This window comes from Impatiens glandulifera, chromosome 1, assembly GCF_907164915.1.
Source record: "Impatiens glandulifera chromosome 1, dImpGla2.1, whole genome shotgun sequence".
Lineage (NCBI taxonomy): Eukaryota > Viridiplantae > Streptophyta > Magnoliopsida > Ericales > Balsaminaceae > Impatiens > Impatiens glandulifera.
In genome coordinates this window covers 157,807,612-157,828,181 of record NC_061862.1, presented here as the reverse complement: position 1 = coordinate 157,828,181, position 20,570 = coordinate 157,807,612, and the positions used below count along the sequence as shown (strand labels likewise).

Here is a 20,570-nt window from a genome sequence, read left to right as displayed (position 1 = left end):
AGATGAATCAAACAAGTATGTCTTTCTTCTTGACACGCGCGCATGCATATACAGAAAGATGACAAAGTATAGAGTAGAGAGAGAGTATAGTTAACTGTTAAAACTACCACCAGTTATGGTCAATTTATAAACCCTAAAAATTTGAACTTCTCCGTAAAATAAGTAATTAGGCAGACATAACGCCCAAATGGGCCCATCATGTTTAGTTTAATCACGCCTTTTTATCCGCCTTCTTCTTCCTATATATACTTTCCCTTCATTCATAACTTCTTCTTCAACCTCAGATCACTGAATATTGAAGAAACACAACAATGGCTGCAATTTACCCTAATCTCTCTCTTCCCCTCCTCCTCTTACTCTCTCTTCTCTTCCCATCTCTCATTTTCAGCTCAACCCTTCAAAACCCAGATCTTGTCGTTCAAGAAGTCCACAGGTTTCAATTTTTTTTTTTTTTTTACGTGATTCGGGTTTGATTCTATTTAGAACGAGTTAAATTGAAGTGGGTTCACTTTAGTTTCCAACATTTTTTTAAAAAGTTATATAAAAAAATAGATCTTGTAGCCAAAATATTTATTAAAAATTTGTTAATGTCATTGGGGGCTTTATATTAAAGTGGGGGTTTAAAAAGTAATATATTTTATTTTCTTATCTTAACTTTTTTTTCAACAGGAAAATAAATGAGTCTAGGAGGAACCTAGGGTACCTTTCATGTGGGACCGGTAATCCAATTGACGACTGTTGGCGGTGTGACCCAAACTGGGAACAAAACCGCCAACGGTTAGCCGACTGCGCAATTGGGTTCGGTAAAAATGCAGTCGGTGGTCGTGACGGTAAGATCTACGTAGTAACTGACTCTGGTAACGATAATCCGGTAACTCCAAAACCCGGAACCCTAAGATACGCCGTGATACAAGAAGAACCCTTATGGATCATATTCGCACGTGATATGGTAATCCAACTCAAAGAAGAACTTATTATGAATTCGTTTAAGACAATTGATGGTCGTGGATCAAGTGTTCATATAGCGGGTGGTCCATGCATTACGGTTCAATATGTAACGAATATAATCATACATGGGATTCACATTCATGATTGTAAACAAGGAGGTAACACAATGGTTAGAGATTCCACGAAACATTTCGGGTTTAGAACTTTGTCGGATGGAGATGGGGTTTCGATATTCGGGGGTAGCCACGTTTGGGTGGATCATTGCTCGTTGTCGAATTGTCGAGACGGGTTAATCGATGCAATTCATGGCTCGACCGCGATTACAATCTCTAACAATTACATGACGCATCACGATAAGGTTATGTTGTTGGGACATAGCGATTCTTACACGCAAGATAAGAATATGCAAGTTACTATCGCGTTTAATCACTTCGGGGAGGGGTTAGTACAAAGAATGCCGAGGTAAATATATAATTTTATTAATACAAAAGTTTATAAAAGTATAAATTGATATTATATAAAATAAAAATGTTACTAAAATTGCAGATGTAGGCATGGATATTTTCATGTGGTGAATAATGACTATACCCATTGGGAAATGTATGCCATTGGTGGGAGTGCTGCCCCTACAATCAATAGCCAAGGCAATAGATTTCTAGCTCCTGATAATAGATTTAGCAAAGAGGTCAGCTTATATTATTTTAATTATTTTAAATTTCATTCATAATATTTTAAATAATTTCAAGGGTAAAATGGTCATTTTGCTATCAAATAATCAATCAAAGGTATAGTGAATTTTTTCTTTTTAGCAAAAGTCAAGGGTGTGGTTTTGATTTTGTACCTATTGAAATCTAGACCATATAATTCAACTTTTTTTTAATGCATTAAAAAGTAAAAGAGAAGGAAAGGATGTGGATGGTAATTATTTAGATGTTGAAATATGTTGCACCCCATGGTGTGCTAAACTTTTTGCTTTTTTGTTTTGTTAGGTGACTAAATACGAGGATGCACCCGAAAGCGAATGGAAAAATTGGAATTGGAGATCTGACGGAGATTTAATGATGAACGGTGCGTACTTTACCCAATCGGGTGCGGGTGCTTCATCAAGTTATGCTAGGGCTTCGAGTTTGGGTGCGAGGCCATCATCCTTAGTGGGAACAATAACTTTGAATTCTGGTGCATTGAATTGTCGAAAAGGATCACGTTGTTGATCATTAAAGGCCTAATGGGAAATCTTTTATCATATTTGTTTTTTTGGAATATGGTGGTGCTTTAGATTATTATTTTACTTTTTTTTGAAGTGAAAAAATGGTGGGAAAAGAGGAGGGAACAAATAGTTCAAATTTAAAGAGTTGGGGAGGTTTTTTTTTTCACTTTTTACTATCATTTCGTTTTAACTTTTACACTTTTGTTGTTCAAAATTACAACCTCGACCTGTTATTCCTTTGCCTACAATGTATTGCTGGTGGGGTTTTAGTGAAGACATGTTTGGAAGCGTTGATTATCATAATATATATATGTTTACTTTTTACCCTTCTTTCTTTATGTACTTAGAGTTATTTTACTTGAAATGTAATTTATAACACCTAAATCAATTTAAGACATTGTTAATAAGAATTTGTTCATATCATTTGAAATAAATAAGTTTATTTGATAATAATGTAAAAAAAATTATGTTAATTGATTCTGAAGTCAATTAATATATAGTGTAACTTAGGAATGCAAATGAGTCAAGTCGCTCGCGAGCTTGATCAAAACTCGACTTGAGTTTAACTTTAATTTGACCAAGTTCTAGTCGAGCTCGAGCCGACTCGATTAATATTTAAGTCGAGCTCATATAATACTTGATCGACAACTTTTCGAACTTTTTCGAGCCTGATAATAAATAATATATATTTTTATTTAATTTAATATTAACACATAAAATTTAAAATAAATATTTGAAAATTTAATTTAATTCAAGTTTTTCGAGTCGAACAGAGCTCGTAGGTAAATAATTGAATCGAGTTCGACTCGATTAGTAAGTATTTTTAGCTCGACTTGAACTCGAGCTCGAACGGGTTCTTGAGCTCAGCTTGACTCGTTAGCAACACTCTAACTATTAGACTATAATCAAGATGTGAGTTTTCCATAGAGAATATGAATATCGGTTTTTGTCATAGGTTGAACAATCCAATTCATTTTATATATATTTTATTTCTCGAAATGTGTACATTCAATGATAGGATAAGACAATCATCAAGATTCGACTTGAAATGTTATTCCAAAATGAAGAAATTACAAGAAGGATGTAAGATAGATTAATAAAAACAAATGAGAATCTTAAAGATAAACATAAATGAAATGAAAAGATGATTAACTTATAAGAGGATATGGACAAAAGAAAGAAAAGACACAAAAGGAGACAAAATAAAGGGTCTCAAGAGGTGTGACAACAAAATAATATCAAATTTTATTTTTAATATAGAAAGAAAGTATCATGGAATAAAAAAATGTACAATTAATGTTAATGGAATATAATATAATTATATTATTTAAAATGGTGAAGAACCCAATACTTATACATAGAGCCAAACAAATTAAGTTTGATTTAAAAAATTCAAAACAATAAAAAAATTGATTAAACAACATAAATAATTTGTTGGAGCCAAATATCCTAAAATGAGATAAACTTAACGTTTAAAATAGAATCAAACAAAAGTAAGTTAGATGATATTCCTTAAGCTATCATGTCATCATCACCCTACCATATATATATTTTACTTTTTTTTCTTCTTATTTCAATGAATTTCATTATACAATATTATCAATAATATTAAATAAATGATCATAACAATCGAGATATGTGCTAACTAACCCAAGAAAAATAAACTCCGGTCATGAATTTTAGTTTAGTTAAATGAAGACTTCCGAAGTTAAAACAAGCCACCGCTATAAAAGTTAGAAACAAATTAAAATGTTTTATCTTAATAAATATGTAGGGTTATTTAATGTCTAGTCTATTTTTAAAAAATAATATACAATTTTGTCACATTCATAAACTAATTAAGGCTGAAAACAACATTTCATAAAATAAAATAAAGAAAACCAACTGCCGGTTGAATCTTCCTATCTTGATTGAATTTTTAGATATGTGGTTGAAAATGAAGGGCTATTTTAATTATTTGCCTTTCTTCTTTAGATATTGGGACCAAAAGCACATGCATTACTTCTTTTCATGGAGTTGTCAAATAAATAAACATCTACCCCCTTCATCTTTGACTTTGACCAGAATTTTACCCCAATTTTAATCATATTTCAATATATAAAAATATTTTTATTTTTTTAATCTAATAGCTAATTTTTTAAAGTAGGAAACTAAATAACTAACCCTAGTGATCTTTTGGTCTATTAAATACCGACTTTTACCATTTGAATTATCGACAGTCAGTCTATAATAAAGTTAGTTAAACAGTCTATTAGAGTCTATTAGGGTTATTCTCATTATAATAAAAATTAATTAACTAGACTATATTATATTTGTTAAAAGTAATATATGTTATCAAAATAACATAAAATACAATTTTTTTTTTTTGACGACAAGTGTACCTAAACTTCGATGTTCAAACTTTTTATTAGGATAATCTCTTAAACAAGACTATGTCGCTTAAATTATAAATGATAGGTTTATTTTAGATAAACAAAAATAATATTATATATATTAACTTTTTTCAAGAATAAATTTTTATTTTTTTACAAGATATCTTGTACAAGTGGGTGTCAATTTGGGCCAATTATCTCAAATATAAACATTATACCTAAAAGGGTAAGTTCAATATTCATATTGGGAAACATTATTGTAATTAATTTGCATGCTATATTCAATAATTCATTTTCAGCTATTTTTTTTTTGTATTCATTATATTATATACAAAAACTTCTTTGTTCTATCACAATTGGGAAATCCAAATTTAGATGGTTACCAAAAAATAATAGGCCTAATAAGTGTGACAATGACCACAAAGACAAAAAATAGGGTATACAAAACAATTAGAATTTAATTTCATTGACCATGAATACTAACCGAAATCACAGTTGGACTCATAATAATTAATAATAAAAATAAAATTAGTATATAAAATATAAATATTTGAATTGTAGTGGGTTATAAATAGTTGTTTTTACACACAAAAATAAAAATATATATATATATATAAATTTAATGACATATGTGAATAAAGATGCTTTATGAAAATGAAGCTTTTTAATTTTACCAACTTGTGCCTGACCAATTATGAGGAATTAACATATGGTTAGATATTATTTCAATGTTTTATCAGCCATATATATGAGATGTTGTTATTGTCATTAATTTTATTGCCCATTTCTTTGAAGAAAATATCATAAAATTTTATGGTAAGTCAAGTGCCAAGATGATGGCAACTGCTTATTAGTGACGATTTGATGTTGGGAATTTAATAAATAAATAAAATGTAATCTATCTATATAGTAAATAACATAATTTTCTTTTTAACCATAAAACAAAGTTTGAATTAATCCGATAAATCGAGAAGATCGCTACATAATTGTGAAAATGTATCGTAAATCTCTTCCGATCATAAACTATTTGAAATCTACTCAATCATATGTAATCACCAGAAATTAAAAGTAAACAAACAACAAACTCACAATCACATAAATCATCCTTAGTCCCTTGTAACTCAGAATACCGGATAGAGAGATGGTCGATAATAATTTCGGTATTTCAGATTCTGGTGAAATTTGAATGCAAACTAATGCAAATATATGATATTTTTAGTTTTAAAAAATTGTTGCCTAAATTATTAATGAAATTAAAATAAAAGTTTTTTTTATATAATTTGGAGCATGAAGTTGACCGTTAAAATTTTACGATTTTATACGATTTTACATTAAAATAGTAAATTTATACTTATATATTAAAAATTATTATTTATTAAAATAAATAAATTAATATAATTAATTTTATAAATATAATTTTTATAGTGTCATTTATTTATTATTATTATTAATTGATTAATTATATATATTAATTGTTAACGTATAAAATACTTAGTTATGTATATAAATAATAATAATTTATAACTAATATTTTTAAAATTAATTTTTTACCTTTTATAAGTAGATTCTTCGTTTAACGAGTTTAAAATTGACTAACAATTTTAAGTAAACCATGAGTGTTAACTGTTTTGGTTTGAAATCTGGACCGTCGAGTGAAATGAAATTACTGATAGCCCAATTACATAGGGGTGAGCAAACGGGTAAACCCAACCCGTATTACCTAACCCATATTCAACCCAAATTAAATTTACCCAACCCATAATTCAACCCATATTATTTACTAATATGTGTTGGGTATGGGTTGGGTTGAGTATGGGTTGGGTAACCCAAATTATTTTATTTTATTTTTTTATTTAACATGTATTTGATTCATTTAACACATTTTTATTCGTTTAACACGTTTTGAAATGTTTAACACGTTTTTTACGTTTTTGACATTTTAATACGTTTTCACACGTTTAATACGTTTTTTCACACGTTTAACACATTTTTGGCACGTTTAACACATTATGACACGTTGAACACGTTTTTCATGTTTTTGGCATATTTAACACGTTTTTAACACGTTTAACACGTTTTTCACGATTATGACACGTTTTTCATGTTTTCGGGCACGTTTTGACACGTTTAACATGTTTTTCATATTTTTGACACGTTGAACACGTTTCACATGTTTTTCATGTTTGGCACGTTTAACACGTTTAAACACGTTTCACACATTTTTGACACGTTTAACACGTTTTTTATGTTTTCGACACGTTTAATATGTTTTTCACACGTTTAACACGTTTTTGACGTGTTTTCACATTTTCGACACGTTTATTACGTTTTTCACACGTTTAACATTTTTTGGCACATTTAACACATTTTGACACGCTGAACATTGTTTTCATGTTTTGACATATTTAACACGTTTGACACGTTTTTCACGATTATGACACATTTTCACGTTTTGGCACGTTTTGACATGTTTAACATATTTTTCATATTTTTGACACGTTGAACACGTTTTCACATATTTGTCACGTTTTTGGCACGTTTAACACGTTTTGACATGTTTCACACGTTTTGACACGTTTCACACGTTTTCCACATTTTTGACATGTTTTGACACGTTTAACATGTTTTTGACACGTTTTTCACGTTTAATATGTTTTTCACACGTTTAACACGTTTTTGACACGTTTAACATGTTTTGACATTTTTAACATGTTTTTGGCACGTTTAACACATTTTGACACACTGAACATTGTTTTCATGTTTTGACATGTTTAACACGTTTAACACGTTTTTGACACGTTTTTCACGATTACGACACATTTAACACATTTTGACACATTTTTCATGTTTTTGGCATGTTTTAACACATTTAACATGTTTTTCATATTTTGACACGTTGACACGTTTTTTTATGTTTTTCATGTTTTTGGTATGTTTAACACGTTTTGACACGTTTTCCATGTTTTTTTGCACATTTGACATGTTTAACACATTTTTGACACGTTTAACATGTTTCTCACATTTTAACATGTTTAACACGTTTTTCACACATTTGACGTGCCAAAACGTGAAAAATGTGTTAAACGTGCCAAAAACGTGTTAAAACTTATCAAAATGTGTTAACGTGCAAAAAACATATTAAACATGTAAAAAATATGTTAAACGTGTTAAAATGTCAAAAACGCGTTAAACGTGTGAAAACGTGTTAAAATGTCAAAAACGTGAAAACATGTTAAACGTATGAAAAACATGTTAAACGTGTGAAAACATGTTAAACATATCAAAAACGTGTTAAAATGTCAAAAACGTGCCAAAAACGTAAAAAAAAATGTGTTAAACTTGTCAAAAATGCGATAAACGTATTAAACATGTCAAAAACGTGTTAAACGTGTCAAAAACGTGAAAAATGTGTTATTAGTGTGAAAACGTGTTAAACATGTCAAAAATGTGAAAAACGTGTTATTTGTGTGAAAACGTGTTAAACATGTCAAAAACGTGTTAAACGTGCAAAAAAAACGTGAAAACGTGTTAAATGTGTGAAAAACGTGTTATAAGTGTGAAAACGTGTGAAAACATGTTAAAAATATTAAAAACGTATTAAACGTGTGAAAAACGTGTTAAACGTATGAAAAACGTGTTAAACATGTGAAAAACGTGTTCGACTTTAAGTTGGAAGATGATTAGTTTATATTTGATTAATATTAGAGAAATAAATTAAATTTATATAATTTGGGTAATTTGGGTAACCCTAACCCAACCCAAATTAAACCCAACTCATACTCAACTCAACCCATATTCAACCTAACCCATATTAATCAACCCAAATTAATATTTTGGGTTTGGGTTAGGGTTGGGTTTAGGTAAACCCAAATTATGCTCACCCCTACAATTACATTTCTAACTATTTGTCAACCAGCCCAGTAGTAATTTAGAGCAGCCCAATTCCAATCTTATTACAAGGCTTATACGTTTGATACTTAAGCGCCCATGACAGTTTCCAGCCCAGTAATTATGACAAGGCCAATTTTATTATTGGGTTAGTTCGTTTGATACTTAAGAGCCCAGGTCCGTTTGTTACTGAGATAATTTTACGTTGTAGTTAAATTCGTAATTTATTTCTCTAAACAAATTATTTTTTAAAATGTTTTTATATTGTCTAATTTGAATGAGTATCTAAGATTAAAACAATTATTTTAAAATACCCAATACCATCTATAAGTTGATTTAGGCCTTGTTTGGTTTGAGATATATTTTAATAACTCAAACAAAATGAAAAGTCATTTCACTTTTTTTATAAGAGTAATGATAGGGGAGTTAAATATTTGTAGCGTGGATTGCACATGTCACCTTATAAATATGACGTGTATCAATTTCTCTCTCATTTTTCATTTTACATTTTACCTAAGCTTATTTAATAATTTCTCTTTTTTCAATTTTTTATTATTAAAAAAATTATTTAATAATTTTTCACTCCTTATTTTTTATTATAACATTATTATAAATATTTATTTCATTTGAAATTGAATTAATATTAAATAAATTCTTAATTAGTAAAATGATTTAACTTAAATTATAAATTACTAATATACAAAATAATTAAAACTCAAAATACTAATATTTAATCTAAATAAAAAAAATATATATTATAGTATAAAATAGAAGTTTTAATAATATGTACTAGTTGAATTAAATTTTTAATTTAAAATATGTGAAAATGAAATATGAAAAATAAATAGACTTTTAAGGAAAAATAAAAGAGAGAAATAACATTAATATATATATATATATATATATTTATAATTTAATATATATTTTTTAAAAATATATATTTATATATTTAAAAACACGTAAAATAATTAATTAAATTAAAAATTAATTGATATTTTTTATATTTAACTTCTTATTATATTTCACTCTATATATATTTTAGATTTAATATATATTTATTAATTTATTAATTTTTTAAGTTATTATTTTTAAAACTATATAAATTAATTAATTTAAATATATAAATACAAATAATAATGAAATTAATAGATAAAAAGAAAAAATATATAAATGAAGAGAAGAGAGAAAATATTAATAAATAAAAAAATAAACAAATAAATATTTAAAATTAAGTTTAGTTATCAATCCTAATCACCCCTCCCTCCACGTCATTTGCTCGTCATTTGCTGTACTTTTCTTATAAATTTTTTTTTCTATCCTTACTCTTTTTATAATCACATTATTTAATTTATTAATTAAAATACTAAAATATTATTTATTTTAAATTATTATTATTTATTTTATTTATATATATAAATACCTTTAAGGTGTGTTTGATGAGGAGGAATTGACATTGGAATTCTAATTCCAATTATATGAGAATTGGCATTAAATTACAATTCAATTTCTATATTTGGAAAAATTATAAAATTGTAATTCAATTTCAATTCATATGTTTGGGAAAATGATAGAATTGTAATTTAATTTCAATTCCTATGTTTGTAAAATAAAATATCGGTTTAAAATGTTAACTTCTTAAATATGTTTTCACGTTTTTAGCACGTTTAATACGTTTTTGACATGTTTAACACATTTTAACATGTTTAACACGTGTAACACGTTTTTTTACACGTTTTCACACTTAAAATACATTTTCACACGTTTAACATGTTTTTCACGTTTTTGATATGTTTAACACGTTTTTGACATTTTTAATACGTTTAACATATTTTTCACATGTTTTTGACAAATTTAACACGTTTTTCACACGTTAAACAATTTTTCACGTTTTTGGCACGTTAAACACGTTTTTGGCATATTTAACACGTTTTTCACACGTTTTACACATTTTTCTCACATTTTTCACTTTTTGGCATGTTTAACATGTTTTTCACACGTTTAACACGTTTTTCTCACGTTTTTCACGTTTTGGCTTGTTTAACATATTTTTCACATTTTTCACGTTTAACGCGTTTTTCACGTTTTCACACATTTTTCACATTTTTGGAACATTTAACACGTTTTGGCACGTTTCACAAGTTTTTCACGTTTAACACGTTTTCACATGTTTTTCACGTTTAACACGTTTTTGACATTTTTAATACGTTTAACATGTTTTTCACATATTTTGATAAGCTTAACACGTTTAACATATTTTTCACACATTACACACGTTTTTGGCACATTTTACACATTTTTGGCACGTTTTTAACATTTTAACACGTTTTATGTACGTTTAACATATTTTGACAAATTCAACACATTTTTGACACGTTAAACATGTTTTTCACGTTTTTGGCATGTTTAACACATTTTTGGCACATTTAACACGTTTTAAATATATCACAAGTGTGTTAAACGGGCCAAAACGTATTAAACATGTCAAAATGTGGTAAATGTACCAAAATTTATCAAACGTGTTAAACGTGTCAAAAATGTGTTAAACATACCAAAACGTGTTAAACATGCCAAAAAATGAAAAACATGTTAAACGTGTCAAAAACGTCTTTAATGTGCCAAAAACATGATAAACGTGTTTAACATGCCAAAAACATGATAAACGTGTTTAATGTGTTAAAAACGTGTTAAACGTGTAAAAAATGTGTAAACGTGTTAAACGTATCAAATATGTGTTAAACGTGCCAAATAAGTGAAAAACTTGTTAAACGTGCAAAACGTGAAAAACGTGTCAAAAACGTGTTTAAAATGTGTCAAACGTGTCAAAAACGTAAAAACATGTGAAACGTGTCAACAACGTGTTAAACGTGCCAAAAACATGATAAACGTGTTTAATGTGTTAAAAACGTTTTAAACGTGTTAAAAACATTAAAACGTGTCAAAAACGTGTTAAACGTGTCAAATATGTGAAAAACTTGTTAAACGTGCCAAAACATGTTAAACGTGTCAAAAATGTAAAAAAATGTGTTAAACATGTCAAAAACGTGTTAAATATGCCAAAAATATGATAAACGTGTTTAATGTGTTAAAAACGTGTTAAATGTGTCAAAAATGTGAAAACTTGTTAAACGTGTCAAAAACGTGTTAAACGTGCTAAATATGTAAAAAACTTGTTAAATGTGTCAAAACGTGCAAAATGTGTCAAAATGTGAAAACGTGTTAAATGTTACAAAAATGTGAAAATCGTGTTAAACGTGTCAAAAAATGTTAAACGTGTCAAGAACGTGAAAAACGTGTTAAACGTGTCAAAAACGTGTTAAACGTGCCAAAAACGTGTTAAACGTGTGAAAACGTGTTAAAAATGTGTTACGTGACATAAACGTGATAAACGTGTTTAATGTGTAAAAAACGTGTTAAACATGTCAAAAAAAACATGTTAATTTGGAATTACAATTCCGACCTAAAAAGATTGAAATTGAGAAATATCAAATTACACTATATTGAATTCCATTAGAATTGTAATTCCAATTCCAATTCTTAATATTAAAATGTTTAACAAACATAATAATTGAAATTGAATCTTCCAATTCCAATCTCAATGCCAATTCCAAGATTATCAAACACACCCTTAATTTTTTTTTAGCAAAAATAAAATTATTTATTCAAAATTATTAACAATTATTATTTATTTTCCCTCTAAAATTTTCAAATAACCCAATTCAAACAAGCTCTTAGTTAAGATAATAGACATATATTAATAAAAAAATTATTTAAATCAAACATTATATAATATTTTCAATGTGTTTTGAAATAATCTAATTTAAATAAAAAACTGCAGTAAATTTTTTAAAAATAAAATAATGTTTCGGTAAAACAAAATATCCTCTAATTGTATTAAGGTCAATTGATCTTTTTTACCATTTAAACTCTTTATTGTTAATATTTTTAATGATTTCAAACCCTATTAATTTATTATTTATGTAAAATTTATAAATAAATAAAATATTTATTTGCTAATCTAAATTTAAATTTTAGCGCGAATTCAGGGTTTTAAGTATTTTGATAACCGAATTTAGAATATCAGTAATCAAAATTTTCAATTCGTTTAAATTTAGTAAAATTATTTTTTTTATTTTTTTATAAATTTCACGGTGATAAATTAATGGTGTTTGAAACGATTAAAAAAAATATTATTTTGTATAACTTTCAAAAATGAAAACTCCAAATTATAAAGTTTAAAAGAACCATAGAAAACAATAAATACGAAAAAAAAAAATCTTACTAAATGAATAATAAGGATGTATAACTACCTCTTTTGACTTTTTAGAAAAAATAAATATTATCATCCCCATTTGTTTAGCTGTTGATGACAAGTCTTACAACTATTAATGATTTAATAATAAAAAATAAATACTTGTAATTAATTATCATAACAATATGTAACCAATAATGATAGATATTAACCACAGCCATTTTCTATTAAATAAACCTCTATTCGATTTCAAATAAATTAATATAGTTGGATGGAAAATAATACTGAATTGACAAATAACGCCATTTTTTTAATATCTAGATCCACTACAACAAAACATACTTTCAGCGACCCTTATATGCCAACCCATATTAAGCGTGGGTAAAAATTAAAAGAAAAACACTTTTGCCAACCTTTATATCTATACCACCACCTTTATTGTTTTTATATACCAACTTTGTAACTTTGTTAAAATCTTTATAATTTAAATATTCTAAATTTTAATAATTTTTATGTTTTATTTTTAAACTTTTTGTAAATATTTTATTTTAATTTTTTAATTTTTTTAAAATTAAATTTGACTTAAAATTTTGTTAACATTAAAATTTAATTAATATTTTTTTATATAAAATAATTTTTAAACTTTTTATAGTATTATTAATATATGTCTTTTATTTAATTATTATTTAAATTTAATTAAATTAAAAGTAAAATATGAGAGAGTTCATTAATAGTGTATGAAGTGTTAATATAACATTTATCCCACATTGGAGAAAAAGAAGAAGTTTTTGGTATATAAAATATGAGAGAGTTCATTAGTTTCTGAAGTGTTTTTAAGATTATAATGTGTTGGAATATGTGTTTAGGGGTTATGTTCATTAAGTACTTGAGAGATGAAGGGCAAATGTGATAATAGTAGAGATAAAAAATAACAACTAAAATGAAAATAGAAAAAAACAAATTTAAAAAAAATCAGTTTAAAATTAAAATAGACTTTTAGCGACGTTTTTTTATTTTGCCAACGCTTAAATAAGCGTCGTTAAAACTTTTGCCTTTCGGCAACGCTTGTACCGACGCTTAAATAAGCGTGGTAAAAACTTGCGCCCACCCTGCTTCTGGCGACGCAAGAATAAGTGTGGGTAATGTTTTTGGCGACGCTTTTAAAGGTTGGGAGAAGTCTTTTTAAGCGTCGCCGAAAGTCATTTTTGTTGTAGTGATCTTACTCATTTCATATCAAACCTCCAATATCCAATTTATTTATTGTTTTTATTCAATGAAATATAAAAGATGTCTGAGTTAGGGCTACAAATGAGCCGAGCCGAACCGAGCTCAAGCTTGTTCGAGCTCGAGCTCGACTCGATTAAGTATTTATTAGCTCGACTCGAACTCGAGCTCGAACAAGCTTATAAATTTGAGCTCGAGTTCGACTCGACTATATTACCCAAAAGTTCGACTCGACTCGAAAGTTTGAACCAAAATTTAATTATATATAATAGATTAATTTTTTTTATATTATATATATTATATACTTTTATTATATATAATATATTAACGTTTTTTTATATATATAATATATTCATTATTACATCCTTAGTATTTATTTTTATTATATATATATATATATTAATATATTTTTTTATCTTTTAAATATTATATATAACATATTAGTTATTATATCCCTAATATTTATTTTTATTATATATAATATATTAATCTTTATTTATCTCTTTTAATATTATTTATAATATACTTTTATTATATATATAATATATTAAATTTTTTTTATCATAAATCCCTAATATTGCTTGTCGATATTTTTTCTATCCTCAATCAATTCCTTAATCAATTAAAAATCAGTGTTTTTTATATTTATTCAACTTTATCTATATAAACATAAGTTTCTCCTAATACATGAAGAAATTATCTAAAAGCAAAAACAATAATTATAAAATAAGTTAAAACAAATTTAATTACCAATAGGATTTTGTAAATTAATAAGATGTGAAGATTAAAGAAAGAAGAAGAAAAAGAAGAGTAAAAGAAATTGTGAAAACTGAATAAAAATATATAAAAACTAAAGAAGAAAATATAAGAGTGACGAAGAAGAATAATAACTAATGAATAAGAAGAAGAATAACTAAAGAAAGATGAAGAGAAACTAAAGAAGATGAAGAAAAACTAAAGAAAAAAAGATAAGAGTTATTGAAGAAGAAGAGTAACTGATGAAGAAGATGAGTAACTTGAAGAAAAAGAGTAACTGTTGAAGAAGATGAAGACTAACTGATGAAGAAGAGATAAGAGTGATGAAGAGTAACCGATGAAGAAGATGAAGAAGAGTGACGGTAGAATATGATGAATGAATTATATATATTAGAAATTAGGGTTTTACATTAAGGATTATGGGTCTTCATATTGGGCTTTGAAGAGAGAGGAAAATAAAAAAATATTGTGTAAATTTTAATATTAAATAAATAAAAAAATATTTAATTATTTTGAGGCTCGAAAAAGCTTGACAAGCCATCGAGCAAGCTTTATATGGGCTCGAGTTCGACTCGAATAATAAACGAGTCGGCTCGAGCTCGACTCGAACTCGGTCAAAGTCAAGCTCAAGTCGAGCTTTGACCGAGTAGCTTGCGAGCGGCTCACAAGCGGCTTGACTCATTTACAGCCCTAGTCTGAGTTACCCAAAAATATAAAATACACACAAAAAAAAAAAAAAAAAAAAAATGGTTAAAAATGATAAAGGTCAAATGCAAAAAAGTAAAAAGAAAAAGAAAATAAATGGCAAAATCGAGCCAATACAATCTAAGATTAGGCATATTAAGATTTTTTTATTATGTAAAATGCTTACACTATATAAAATGACCGGATGAAAAAATTTATTAAAAATTTATTATTTTTTTTCTCTCTTCTTTTATCTTTTCCACAATGATGGGTTTATCTTTTCCACAATGATTGGGTAATATGTTATTTTCTTTCCAATTATATATATATATATATTAGCATCGCATTTAATTTAGTTGTTTTCTATCTACCATGACTTATTTGTAATAACTTTTCATTGCTAAGTCAATTGTCCTTACATCTATTTGATATAAAATTAATTGTTTTATTTTTTATTAAATTTATCAACTTGACTTCTTTAGTTTAAGTTTTTTCATAAGAATTTGAGTAGAAAAAAAAAATGATTGATAATTTTGAAGAGATTATTTTTTGGGTTAAAATTCTAAAAGATATTAATATATAATAATAAAATAATAAATAATAATTTAAAATATATTTAAAATATTTTAGTTAATGAATTGAGTTACATAATTTAGGAGAATTTAAGTAAAATTATATTTAATTAATTAAATTTATTTAATTATCCCAAATTAGAAACCTAGTACATCATTATTCTTTTCTATTCACCAAAGTTGAGTCAATTTATTCAAAATATTTGTGATGGAAGTTGACATAAAACAACAATGAAAAGAATGGTCCATTTACAGATATTTTATTGATATTTATTTGAGTTTGACTTCAAAATTAAAAATATATGTTTAATTAAATTTTATTTCAGAAAATCATATATAAACTTGGATGAGATAAAAATAAATATTTTTAAAAATGATAATATTTAATTATAACTGTATTATACAATAAGAATAATTTATTTTTCTAAGTTTTTAATGATATTTTAGATTTTTAATACTAATTAATAAAAAATCGAGATCGTAATATTACTAGGTCGTTACAATTTCAATATTAAAGAATATTTAATTCTATCACAATTCTCTAAAATTAGACTATTTTTTATATTTTAAAATTATCAGTTAATTTAAAAAATATATATTAAAACTACCCAATATATATATATATATATATATATATATATATATATATAACTAAATAATTTAAAGGTAGAAGGTTGAGTTTCACAATAAAAAAATCATTTAATCTATTTTATAATAAATCACATAATTCTCTCTCTATATAAATAATATTGTTTAATTTTAAAGTGTCCGAATTGTCGGGGTCGAGAACTGTGGTTAACTTGAATATATGTGAAGTAAATGGATACTTTGGTCGGATTGTGAGTTGACCTGTCTATAAACTTATAACGATTAAAAATAAAATTAAAAATGTTATATATATGTTTCAAACTTGCAACATAACTAAACAATACAAACTTTTAACCAATTAGATTAATAAGACTTTATATTTTATAAACACATAACATTTTAACAATATAAATTATAACTTTTTAACTAACTTATATATAATATATATATATATATATATATATATATATATATATATATATATATATATATATATAATATGATGCTTAATTTCAAAGGGTCCGGATTGTCGGGTCGATATTTGTGATTAATTTGGATATATATATGTGAGAGTAATGGAAACTTGAGTCGGATTGTGGATTGACCCGTCCATAAACTTAAAATGGTTAAAAAAAATATTATACGTATGTTTCGAACTTGCAACATAACAAAATAAGTACAATCTTTTAACCAACTAGGCTAACAAGAATTTATTTTTTAAATTCAATACAAAATTTGATGAACACGAAATATATTAACAATATAAGTTTAACTTTTTAACTAACTAATATATATATATATATAATGATACTTAATTTCAAATTGTCTGGATTGCCGAGTCAAGAGTTGTGGTTAATTTGGATATATGTGAGAGTAAATGGATATTTGGGTCGGATTGTGGGTTGCTCAGTCCATAAATTTAGAATGATTAAAAATAAAATTAAAAAAGATTTATGTATATTTCAAACTTGCAACCTAACAAAAACAATTACAACTAAAAATTAAGAAATTTTGTAAATAAAATTTTAATAATATTATATTAAAATAATAAATATTTATTATATATTTTCAAATAACTTTTCTCATGTAATTTTCTAACTAATAAATTAAATATATAATAACAATAAATATTAATAAATTTTATAAACACCATTTTAATTATATATATTTATAATAATAATGCTTAAAATCTAAATTATTAGAATTATTGGGGTTGAAACACGTAGTTAATTTGAATCTGTGAAAATAAATGGGTACAATCTATATTAATCAAATTGTGGGTTGGTTTGAATAAGAAAATATATAAGACTTTTTATATTTCTTCTTTAATTTTTCTCTAGTTAATAAATTAAAAAATTAAAAAATAATTAATTTAATTATATTATATTATATTCATTAATTAATAGAATTTATATATATATATATATATATATATATATAATTCTACACCATTTTTTAAAATTATATATAATTTTTATTTTTTTATTTCTATTTTTAACATAATACATGTTCTTCTATTTTTTTAATAAATATATATATAAATTAATAATTTTATTTGTATTAATTATTTTTATATTATTATATTATGTATGAACCATTTTTAAAATTATATTATATATATATATATATATATATATAACAATCTATTTAAAACTTAATTTATGATATATTTAAATAAAAATAAATTATTATTTTTGATTATTTGTCCACAATTTATATTTGATGAGTAACTAATATTTTTTATACTGAAAAAATAGTTTAAAAAAATTAATCTTTTTGATTTATTTATCTACATTTTTATATTTAACCCAAAATGATAAACAATATTTTTTTATATTGGAAATATAATTTTAGTTTATTTATAAAAAGAGTCTAATGTTATTTGTGACATTTATCAATTTTTTTTATTAGTTATGAAATATATATACAACAACAATGCATACACAAAATTATAAATAAAACACATCAAACATAAGTGGTATGATGGTTAAAGTGATCATCTTCCATACTCGAGACAAGAGTATATGTGTAGATAAGAGGCGAGGGATAAGAGGCTTGGTAATGTTATATTGTGAGGTCAATTAAGATTGGTGGTTAGATTATCGATGGATATGAGACCGGTAAAATTGGGATTGAGATTATTAAAATAATAATATAAGATTGGTGGATAGATTTGTGGTTGGTTTGTCGATGGATAAGATGTCAATAGAGATTTTGTGGTTGGTTTTCTAAGAGGGGGATTAGAGGCGTGTGAAAGTATTATTAAGAGATTGGTGGTTGATTTGTTGATGGATAAGATGTATGAAAGTGTGATTAAGATTTATGGTTAGTTTACCGAGGATAAGAGGTCGGTAACATTGGTTTGTCAATGATATAACCGAAAAAGTTAAGGTAAAGAGGTTAGTGATATGATGAGATTGTTGGTTTGTCAAAAGTGAAATTAAAAGATGTTGATACTATTGAGATAGTTGGGTGCAAAAATGTGGTTACATGATTAGTAATATGATATGTCTATTATGTAAGAAATGATATTTTTGCGTGTGAAAGTATTATTAAGAGATTGGTGGTTGGTTTGTCGATGGATAAGATGCATGAAAGTGTGATTAAGATTTATAGTTGGTTTACCGAGGAATAAGAGGCTGATAACATTAGTTTGTCAATGATAACCAAAAAAGTTAGGTAAAGAGGTTAGTGATATGATGAGATTGTTGGTTTATCAAAAGTAAAATTAAAAGATGTTGGTACTATTGAAATAGTTGGGTGCAAAAATGAGATTACATGATTAGTAATATGATCTATTATGTAAGAAATGATATTTTTGGTTGACCGAGAAATGAGGATAAAATTGGTGAACTAATGAGAAAAAAAATAAATGAATGTCTCCTTATCAAATTTGTTATCATGTTTTTCTTTTTTTGATGAATAACAAAAATAACATTGAATGAGATAAGTAAGATGATCAGTAGATTGTCTCAACCATTGGACTCTCTCATGTTCATAGCATAAATATTATTGACGAAAAAGTTGACGAAGACGATAAAAACGATAATGATAATGGCGTCGACAAAGATGTAAGAATGGTCTATTTCAATTTTATAAATATAATTTTATTTATTCTTGCAATGTGGTGACATTAGGCTAGTTTAACTAATATCTTTTATTATTTTTAATAAAAGAAAATCAAAATTACTATTAATCAATAATTTTTAAATAAACATAATCTATATATATAAATCATTATATATAAATATAATGATGCTTAAAGTCAACAAGTACAAAAACTAATCAACGTCATTAATTCTTTAATGATATAAATAAACATTATTTAATTATTATATATTAAAAAATAAATTAGGTGAAAAATATTTTTAATAAGAATAATATATATATATATATATATATATATATATATATATATATATATAAAAGAGGAGAAAAATAAAATATATTTATATAATATTTTGAGAAAAATTAAGATAATAAATTTAATAATTTTTATTATATATATAATGTGTTAGGATCGGGATCGCCCTTGGAGGACCGGGGTTCCGGTTTTATAAGTGAGAACGCTTACAACACAATACACACTGATTGGTGATAGTCCGGTTAAAGACTAAAACCGCTAAACACTGCACAAGATGTCACAAACTCTTGAACCGGGTTCAAGGGCGAAAATGTCTATTTCAGCTTGAAGCAACACACAAGATTTGAATGATATTTATAAGGAATCGGTTAGAGAGGATAGATAGACTGGTTTGGTTAAGGAAGAGTATTATGTTTCAGTTTGATTTGAAGTAAGTGATAGTTCGGTTTAGAATGAGTAAGCTGGAAATAAAGAAAATAACACGAGACAAGATTTTTTATGGATGTTCGGAGCAAACACTCCTACGTCACCCCTTCTTCTTAGTTGATGAGAAGGATTTTCACTAACTTGAATGTTACAACACTCACACAATGCTGAACGAGTCTTAATCACTACTCGTCGGTTACACCACTTCACTCTGATGTAATACAATAACTCAATACAACAACAATGCTTTCAAGAATTGAAACTACTATTTAGAGTCGTGCGTGAGATTTCC

General features: G+C 25.8%; 1 protein-coding gene across 1 annotated transcript; it reads left to right on the top strand.

Annotated features, from left to right (window-relative positions):
- The first annotated feature begins 275 nt into the window (after positions 1-275).
- LOC124920412 (probable pectate lyase 18) lies at positions 276-2,479 on the top strand. The gene is made up of 4 exons (XM_047460900.1): positions 276-433; positions 670-1,410; positions 1,495-1,633; positions 1,938-2,479. Exons 1-4 carry the CDS (start codon positions 312-314, stop codon positions 2,157-2,159), a joined length of 1,224 nt encoding a protein of 407 aa, XP_047316856.1. The 5' UTR covers positions 276-311; the 3' UTR covers positions 2,160-2,479.
- Positions 2,480-20,570: the final 18,091 nt, after the last annotated feature.

Coding starts and splice junctions, on each gene's coding strand:
- LOC124920412 (XM_047460900.1), top strand. CDS start 312: ATGGCTGCAATTTACCCTAATCTCTCTCTTCCCCTCCTCCTCTTACTC. Junction 434..669: donor GTCGTTCAAGAAGTCCACAG/GTTTCAATTTTT, acceptor TTTTTTCAACAG/GAAAATAAATGAGTCTAGGA. Junction 1,411..1,494: donor TTAGTACAAAGAATGCCGAG/GTAAATATATAA, acceptor CTAAAATTGCAG/ATGTAGGCATGGATATTTTC.